This window comes from Coffea arabica, chromosome 8e (genome assembly GCF_036785885.1).
Source record: "Coffea arabica cultivar ET-39 chromosome 8e, Coffea Arabica ET-39 HiFi, whole genome shotgun sequence".
NCBI lineage: Eukaryota > Viridiplantae > Streptophyta > Magnoliopsida > Gentianales > Rubiaceae > Coffea > Coffea arabica.
The window spans coordinates 7,226,860-7,237,174 of NC_092324.1; the positions used below are offsets into that span (position 1 = coordinate 7,226,860).

The window sequence follows — 10,315 nt, forward strand, 5'->3', positions numbered from 1 at the left end:
AGGTTTGAAATACCTGGAATAGGATTAGGAGTTCTTAGTCATGAACTTTTGGTCATAGAAATTCGTGATAAATTTTAAGTTAAATTTTGAATGACACCAGTGATTATAAGGATCTAACCTTTGGTTTGTGGGTTATTTGTAGGATATGGACAGTGGCAGTGACGGTGATAGGATTGAGAGACCTCTCCGCGTGATTCCGTATCGGATGGTTGGAGACGGACCCCTCCTTCGGCACTCACCAACTAAATAGGTTAGGACGTACCCTTGCCGAGAGAGATTCTCTGTGACGCCCCCACTTCTCCCTAGAATGAATCCAAGGGTATCGGCAGAATGCATGCTTAACTCTCGCCAGGGTTCAATACGAGTCAAATTTAAACTTAAAGATAATCAACCAATAATAAAAGTCAATATAAAGAAAAGTCGCTTCCTTATATAATCATTCAAGTCTTACATCACAAGTGTCCAAAAGGTGTGAGAACCCTGAAAAATATATATATAAATACCATTTTGTAGATCATTTGCATTACTTTTAACTCTTTAATAAATTTTAGCATTAATTTCCCTTGTCTGCAAATAAGTCTGTAAAAACAATTTTGTGTGAGAAATAATATAATTTTCACAAGTTATGAATTTTCTTGACTTTGCTAGACTAAATTAATATATCTGGAGTTAGAATAATTTATCGCCTTAAAATAAAATGCTAAAATACTTAGTTTTTTTTATGTTAAAAATTAATGCTACCTGAGTAGATTAATTATATAAAATTTCTTAAATTCCAATGATTAATCCTAATTAGTGAATAACGTTAAATACTAATAAGAATTTTCACGTTAAGATCAAAACCAATAAATTTTATGTGCGAAATAAAAGAATTGTGCTAAACTATTAAATTTCTAGTTTTGTTTCATTAAATTCATAGTTCGAAGGTAAATTATTTCATTGATTTAGCAATTAAACCCTTTTGAATTCCGATAGCTAATCTTAAGCGTTAATAATGATCAAGTTAATAAATGTTGATATAAATGGATAAATGAATATTAAGAATGTCAAATCTTTATATTAAGGTCAAACTTGATTTTAATAGTTTAAAATAATTAAGTAATAATGCTAAATGTTAAAAGAAATTTTTCATGTTAAGACGAAATCAATGAATTTTAGATAAACCTGATACAAGTATACTAAACATACTTAGGGCGTGAAAACTTCGATAATCATAGTCTTATCCTTCTTTGTTTTCACAATAAGTGCGTAAAAATAACTGTTTATGTGCAAACTGACACACTTGTATTAAATTATTATTTCACTTGACTTTATTATACTAAATCGATAAATTTCGAGTTAAACTAACTCTATTTCCTGGGATTCAATAATTGGAAATTCTGATAACTAATTTAATCGCTAAATAATGTTAGGAATTACTAGGAACCTTAATGTTAAATCGTAATCGATAAATTTTAGGCAAAAACGACATAAGTACCTTAAGTATACTTAGGACATAAGAATTTCGATAATTAAAGCCTTGCAAGATTAGCATATAATTAGGCAATCAAATTATACTTGGGATTAATTTTTGGGATCAAATTAGAATCAAGGACTTAAGTGTTCATTAGAAGGTATGTGAAAAGACTAAATTATCCTTGAACAATTCCCCAAACTATCATGCAACTCAAACCAGATTTCGGACAGAAACCAGAGGCCACCGCCTTGCTCGGCCAATGCAAACCTTCACTGCCACCACACTCAACCAGCTCAAACACTCCACCTCCATTTCATATCCTCTGCACACATTTCATCCCAGACCACACTCCACCTTCCCTTCGTTATTATCGACTGAGATAGAGAGGGAGAGACCGAGCTTCACTCTGCCATCCGAGCGGGGAGAAAAGAAAGGAAGTCGCACGAACTGCAACTCTTTCCAATTTCTGTCTGCAAGCCAGAGTGGAACTAGGAAGAAGCCGTGAGCAAGCTCCATCCCTTTCCGCATCAACAACCAGCTGCAACCCAGCTTCACCCTCCACCAGTCGCAACCAGAAAACCAGAACCATCAAACCTGTGCGTGAGCCGAGAGAAATTTCGTAGCTTTCTTATTCGTGAGCTGAGCTATTCTGAGGTAATTTTCTGGACTATTTTGGGTTGATCAGAGGTAGATAGAGTCACGTAGGTGCATGCATGCTTTGGTTGTGTAGTCGGATGAGGAAATCAAAGTTTCAGAAAAATCTGTTTTGATTAAATGACTCTGCCGAGAAACTGAACTGGAAAATGCAGCCTCAATCTTGTTTATTTGTAGTTATCTGAGCATGAAATCGTGTTTAGCTAATTAAAACTTGGATGATTAAGCTGATGAGGGCCTTGCATTTATTTTGTTTAAATGTGATCTGAAATGAATATATAAGCTGCATGTTAGGTTCTAGCAAAGAAAATGAATTCTTGACCGAGGGAAATTCTGTTTCGTGACCGACTAGGGGCTAGAGAAGAGAACTGAAATGACCGAGCGGATGAATTGGAATCGCAGCTTGTTAACCCAGTTTTCTGTGGAGAATAATGTTAGGAAATGCATGTAAAATGTTTACTCTAAGTATTATGAGAACATTAGCTGAACAGGTTTGTGAAAAGCTGGAAATTTGGATGCGTAAAGGTTGATTAGAACCTGCTGGAATTTTTCAGTCTTATCCGAGAGGGGAAAATACAGAGGTTTCTAGCTGTCTCCTTGAATTTTGGCCTTGAGTTTTCATGCTAAGCTGTATTATATATTGCATTAAAGATTGGTCTGAACATGCATGAAAGATTTGAGCAAAAACTGAAGAGTTTATTAGAGAAGAGTTGTGTCAAACTGATTTCTATATCACAGCTTGACCGAGAGAAAGAAACAGAGTTTTATCCAACCTTTTCTTTTGAATCTTTGGTTATAAATTTCATATTATTGCACAAGATACACCTTAGCATGATAATTGCACTCTGCATGTTGAGCTGGAATGGAAAGAAAATGAGGAGTTATGGAGAAAGTTTCAAAATTTAATCTACCAATTGCTGGAAAATGATATCCTATCTAATGACAGATTTATGAGGACTTTTTGGTGGGATAACTTGCTGGAATTATTTACCATTTGACTCATTCCATGTTGGATAAAATGCATGTTAAGTGTCTAGTGTTTAAAGCAAGCTAAGGATGGAAACCTTGTTGAAAATTTTGAAGTATCTTTGCTGGAAATTTGTACATGGTTGCTAGCCGTACTAGTTCAAGCTTTTAGTGAGTTTATTTTTCTGGATTCGTGTATTATTTACTTTAGCTTAAGTTGAGCAGGGTATAAGCTATATGTTTAGTGCATCTAACAAATAAAAGATGGAGATTTAATAGATACCTTGAATTGACATTTGCTAGAATTTTTCTCGACTATCAAAGCAAGAAAGGAAAATATGAACTTCTAGAGTTATTTGAATGCAAGCTAACCAAGTGGGATTGAATAAAATTCTGGTTGATGATAAGTGGTTGATGTTGTCCGCACTTGGTTTGGATCAAAAATGCTAGATAACTAATTATTTTAATCATGCATGAAAGACTTGTATTTAAACTGAAGGAATTATTGGAGAAAAGTTGTGTTTTAAAACTGGTTGTTGTTAGAGTTGAAAACATGGCCGAGGGAGAGGATAAGAACCTGGACCAGCTTTGCCTTTCGACTTCCTTGGCCGTAAACTTTATATATCACTGCTAAAGATACTCTGTGGCTTAATAACCAACCTCTGCATGTCAAGTTAGTGTTAACAAAGGAGTTTTTAACAAGTGAAAAATGAATTTCCAGATTTTCGGATCTCCCTGACCAGTCTCAGTAAAATGCTTATATCTTGGTGTAGGAAAATCCGATTAAGGTGCCGTCAGTGGCATTTGAAACTAGATTCATAGGCCTTTGTTCTGTAGAAATTTCATATTTTTCCTCCATATGTACTGCTGTCCGTGACTCCTCAAAGTAGACTGTCCTGCTTGAATGTCCTGTTTCTTTATGAAACTGAATTTTTGACTTGGATCGAACATTTAGCTTATTTGTGGTTTGAATTCTTGATTGAATTGTGGTTGGAAGTGATTGATGTTGTCAAGGGCTAATGATTGATGAAACCCTTGGCCATTTGAATGGCGTTATAAGTATTAAAGAGTGATGAACTTTGATTGCTGGAATTTCTTGGCTTTGGATCAAATACTTGGGCATGAGGTTGTTGCAAACCTGGCCCCTGGTGAATACCTGCTAGTAAATTTAAACATTTGAATTGTTAGCTTTGTTGCTATAAAAACGAATTGTTGGATGCTAAGGGCTAATGATTGATGAAGCCCTTGGCCATTGGAATGATTTTATAAGTATTACTGGATGATGGAAGTTAATTGCTGGAATGTCTTGGGGCTTTACTTCTATTTCTATTTGCTTATGATGGGTTTGCTGAAACCAAGTGCTAATGATTGATGAAGCCTTGGTTGATCATTTTATTTTATTCAGAAATGCACTTGTTGAAATCTAGGGCTAATGATTGACGAAACCCTAGTAATTGGCTATGTGATTTTTACCATATTTTGATCAATATTATGATTTCGAAACGGAATCAGAGCGGGGAAAGTTGTATCGACCTTGCGAACTCGAGTAACTGTGATCAAATTAATCAAAAATATTTTTCCAGCTAGTATTATATTATAAAACTCCATATCTAGTGTTTTGCCTAAAACTTTCCAACTCGACAATTTTCTTTAACTCAATCTAGCCTTGATAGCTATAGTAATTAAGTTCTATAGCTTTTGAAAACTCTAAGTCTTATCTTAATTCGTTTTCTTTCCTTAAGCTTTGCACTTGGATAGTTAACTATAGGAAAAGTTCCAAAATACGAGCTTTACCAATTTTAGTGAAAAGCTTGGGAGACTTGCTCGGCAAGAAACCCTATTTTAGGAAAAATAGTTTTTAAGGATAATTTTTGCAAAAGCCGTAACTTTAGGGAAATGTTCAAAGTAACTTTCTAACATTGTTGTTGAGAGATTTGTCGACTTATTTCAAGAAAAGGATACTAGTTACCCTTTATAAGGAAGAGTATCTTACGGAAAACTATAAGAAACGTTTCTTCTAAGTTTGTCAAGTTTCAACCTAAGTAGATTTCTAATTTTTCTAAAGGTAGTAAACTAGTAGTATATTAAGTATACCTCAGCTTGTATAAGATTAAAAACTGAATAGAAACTTATAGTTTCAAAATTTGGTTTTTAGGATTTTGCGAGGACGCGGAATTCGATTCTCAACTTGACATCTGAACTTCACTTTTGGTGAGTGTCCCTGCCTGTTCTTTTCCTACCTGAATTAAGTGCTTTCTTGACTCGGTATGTGATAAATTGCAAAACGAGTTTTTGATCCATCGAAGTGAGCAGTGTGTACTTTATCGCACTAGCCGTTCGAGTGGTGACTTGCGTGAATCATTTTTCTCGTGAATTCTTGAATCTAAAAGTAGTTACGTCGTTGGGTGAATCCCTCAGCACTTGAATCTAACTACAATAATCCTTGAATCTAAAAGTAGTTACGTCGTTGGGTGAATCCATCGACACTTGAATCTAACTACAAAAACGTCGTTGGGTGAATCCCTCGACCAATTATCTACGGGTATATCTCGAGTATACTGCGTCCTTAGTCGACGTTCGGGCCCGGGACAGGGGTATGAATGGTGACGGGTTAGAATTAAAATGAGTGGATCTACATGGATTATAGGTAGTGAGAGTTGACGGAGGGTCAACTACGATAAATGGTGTTCAAGCGAGGAAAATGGCTCCTGAGGGCCCCTGTATCCTACCTTGTGTTGTTATACGCTTTCTTAATTGTTTAACCTGTTTAAGTTATTACTCGCTGCTTGAATTACGTGACTGCATGTTTTGGGGCACCACTGAGCTTTAGCTCACCCCATGTTTATTTGTTTTCCTTACAGGATGGGAAGTTTGAAAGTACTTGAGCAGCTTATATTTCCTATGGTTGTACTTGAACAATTTGATTGTAAATTTCGGGTTGTAATGAATTCTAAGCTAAGCGTTGTATTTTTTTCATTTTGGATTGCCACTTGAAACTGGAAAAGTGTAATCTCTAATTCTAATACTCAATTTGCACGGTTGTATTGGTGTAGTATGCCTTTAACCCTTGCGAGCGACGCGTGAGGGGTTTAAGAGCCGTCGATTGGCTAATTTTTATGCTGTTATCTTTGAAGCTAATGTGGTGTTATAAATCGACTTATTTCGGAAGATTCATTATTGAATTAGCCTAGGTTATTTGTCGAAGGATTTTAGGCTAGAGCGCTTGCATGAGTCCTGGCGAGAGTTGGGCAGACGGCCCGCCAACCCTTTGGTTCGCCTTAGGGGGAAGTGGGGTCGCCACAAAAGGTACATCAAATTTTTCAAAAAATACAACTATCCAAAGTTGACTAAACCATTTACATCCAAATTCTGATCAAAAGGTAATCAAGTCGGCTTCTCCAAAAATCTTTTCATTCCGAACTCCTGTTAAGGAAAACAAACTACAGGGGTGAGCTAACGCTCAGTGACGCCAAGAAAATTTGCAAACAAATAGTTCAAATAACAATAACACTTGTACAAGAAATATAGCTAGAAAGTTCACGTAATTGACAAATAATAGTAAAACACGATCAATAAGGATACAGGAGCTCTCAAGAGTTAAATTCCCATTGCTTTGCCAAGGCTTGATCCAATACCTCCACGAGATGACACTCCATTAACCGGGTAGGTAGCAAATCCATAGAAACTCCGCTTACTTCCTCCATCCCACATTTCACCCTCTCGGATCCGTAACCAAACACTCACTGAAGAGGCAATACTACTCGAGTATGCCAAGCAAGATCTCAAAACATCAAACTTATAATTTTCTCATGGTTCACCAGGCTTCTCGACTAAATCCATGCCGGCTCGAGTCGCAAGGTTAGCCAGTGAGTTTTGGGCGTCCCTAGATGTATAAGTACAATTTACCAAGTTTACGCACTTCAATTGTCAAGTCACGTTCACGCAATTCAATTGTCAAGTCACGTAAAAGAGAACGAGTGCGATAAAGTACACACTCGTCTCAACAAGTCCAAATCATTTAATTAACAAGAAACAATTCAAGTATTTAGCAACAAGTCATGCACTTGATACTCACCAGTTCAAAAAGCAAGTAAGCAAATAAAGCCTTTCAATTGTCCACACCGGGATTCCCTTCGAAACTCTCTTGAGCACCTGAAAAAATTGTGACCATCCATCACTCATGTATACTCTAGACCACTTTACATTCAAGGAAGAAAGTGCACTTGCTTAAAATTTAAGACAACACCTTAAAAGAGTTTTACTCATCGAAAATCAAGATTCAAAAATGAGAATTTAAAGTCTCAAGTGAAACTTGTACCATTCATGAAATCGAATTCAAAACGAACTATCAATCTCAAAAAAGAAGTTGGAAGTTCATAAAGGTTCATTTCTGAAGAAATCAGAAAATTTCGACTTTACTCGATAATATTTGAAAAATCATATCTTGAGTTTAGCAAGTCCAAAAATGGGAAACTTTATACCGTTGGAAACTAAATTCAAACTACTAAAACTTTCCTGAATTCAAATTTTAGTTCAAAGTTACTATTTCATGAAGACAGGGCAGAACCAGTTCTTATTTTTCAACAAAGTTTGAAAATTTGGCAAAATTCATAGGTATTGAATTAACCTCTGAAATTTACAACACAGCAAGAGTTTCAAGTCAAGTTTCAAACACAAGAAGCGAAACTAAATGTGGATTTTTGAACAACAATATACAACAGTTTGAAGATGGCTGGATTTCACAACCTGATCAATAATTTTCCAGTTACCAGCTTTGACACAGTTTTGAAATCTGACCATATCTAATTGTACACAAGTCCAAATTGAGAATGGTTTATGGCGTTAGAAACTAGATTCAAAATACTATAATTCATCAGAAGACATCGTTTTCAAACTCTTTTCACAAGTGAGACGAAATTGAGCCACAAGATACAGTTTCTCTCGGATAAACAAGTAAAACAGGTCAGTCCACTTTGCCAATTCATTACAGCTTACTCAAAACGAATTAGTAGGGGAATTTTATACCATTTGAAAGCTCTTGGTGTCTCATTTCAAATGCCACAAATGGCACTCAATTTCGATTTTTGTACAAAGATTTATGTTCAGACAAAGTACCCTTGGTCGTCTGCCCTGGTAGTCATTTCCCAGATTTCTTCCTTTCTTCAAGACCCAAGTTTTATGTAACCAATTGAAATGATTTTTGAAAAACAATTTTCACACACATAATACAACATATAACAATCATTTTAGCAGCCAAATAAACAACAAAATTCGAAATCAAAGCAAGGTCACAAAGTAGCAAATTTCAGCCAGCTCTCCTTACAAGTTTCTTCCAACTTCCTCTCCACTTTCCAAGCCAATACCAAGTCACTCATCACACAAACAACAACAACCAAGCAAGAACCTCAAGTTAGCTGCCAAAAGGCCACCTCAAGACCACTTGCCTAGATATAAATCAAGAAATAAAAGTCTTCCTCAAGTCCAATAGTCTAGATTCTTAATTAGGGTTTCAAACCCATGAAATACAATCTCTACTCTTGGCAAAATTTGAAAGATTAAAGAAGGATGAAGTGGTTACCTCTTCAAGCTCCTAAACCATAGTTGTAAGCAAAACTTTCCACCAATACTTCACCAAGAAACACCACAAGCTTGCACCTTCCTTCTAGCTAGAGCAAAATTCCAAGAGATTTGTGGGTTGGATGAAAATTATCAAGCAAGATTGGAGCAAAAGTTGAAGCTTTTCTCTTCCCCCTTTCTTCCCCTTGTTCGGCCGAATGAGAGAGAGAGTAAGGGAGTGAAATGTGTTTGATTTTTGTGGTGGAAAGATGAAGGAAAAACTAGCCTTAAGTTTGTGTAAAAAGTCAACTTTCAATAGTGGCTCAATAGTATCTTGCACTACTACTTTGTCTCTTGTTTGCTACACTTATACACTAATCTTCTAAGATAATTCCTCTTGCACTACAATTACTCATACTTACTAGTCTAGTATTAAATCTTCAAATCTCCAATTAGTCGCGCCGGTATGACTTTCGAGAAACTTTCGACGCGCACACGGTAAAAGTTTAATTTAAGAAAAATTCATGCAAAAGTAGTAATATTAAATAACACTAAGGCAAAATAATTATAAAATAGACTAAAATAAGAATAAAATATGAGTTCTCACATCCTCTCCCCTCTAAAAGAATTTTGTCCACGAAATTCATACCTTGATTTGAAAATAGGTCTGGAGATTTCTTTTGAATCTCTTCTTCTACCTCTCAAGTTGCTTCCTCTACTCCGTGATTCCTCCATAGAACTTTTACCAAAGGGATTTGCTTATTCCTCAATTCTTTCACCTTATGATCCAGAAGTTTCATTGGTTTCTCCTTATAAGTTAGTGCCTCATCAATCTCAATATTTTTTGGTTGCAGTACATGGGAGGGATCTGGGTGATACTTCTTGAGTATAGACACATGAAAAACGTTATGAATTTGAGGCAAACTTGGTGGCAGTTCCAACTTATAAGCCACGTTTCTCACGCGTTGGAGAATCTTATAAGGTTCTACAAACCTTAGTTGCAACTTCTTTCCTCTCACTGTTATCAAACTTGCTTTTAGAGGAGTGATCGTAAGGAAGACTTGATCTCCAACCACAAACTGCAAATCCTTTCTCCGGTTATCTGCATAACTCTTTTGACTGCTCTGAATTGTCTGAATCCTTTGGCATATTAACTTCACCTTTTCACGTACCTCCTCAATCCATGGTACTGCAGTTGGATCTAAGATCTTTTTTTCACCTATTTCATCCCAACAAATCAGAGATCTACACTTCCGGCCATAAAGAGCCTCATAAGGAGCCATTTAAATGGATGAATGGAAACTATTATTATAAACAAATTCCACCAATGTTAAGTACTTACTCCAACTCTTTCTGAAATCCAAAATCTATGATCTCAACATGTCCTCGAGGGTCTGAATTGTGAGAACCCGTATTGCCCTAATATTTTCCTAGGGTTTTTCCCCTTAATTACATGTTTTCTGCATTTTCTGGCTTAGAAAAATTTTCTTGGTGGATTTTATGAATAATTATAGTTTTTAAATGATTTTTCTAGCATTGGGTAGTTTTTGAAAAATTAAGGATAGATTATGGACATGGGCCCCACTAGTGCGATAAGTTCGGAAAAATTCGGCCAATAAGGTTAAGTTTCGGATACTGTGTGAAATTTATCGGGTGTTAAGAGATAAGTAGAGAGTGTGAAGT

The 10,315-nt window shown here is 35.9% G+C and overlaps 1 protein-coding gene across 1 annotated transcript; it reads right to left on the minus strand.

Annotated features, from left to right (window-relative positions):
- Positions 1–9,333: 9,333 nt before the first annotated feature.
- LOC140012636 (uncharacterized) lies at positions 9,334–9,915 on the minus strand. Its single transcript, XM_072060911.1, has one exon. The coding sequence runs from the start codon at positions 9,913–9,915 to the stop codon at positions 9,334–9,336; it is 582 nt and encodes a 193-aa protein (XP_071917012.1).
- Positions 9,916–10,315: the final 400 nt, after the last annotated feature.

Coding starts and splice junctions, on each gene's coding strand:
- LOC140012636 (XM_072060911.1), bottom strand. CDS start 9,915: ATGGCTCCTTATGAGGCTCTTTATGGCCGGAAGTGTAGATCTCTGATT.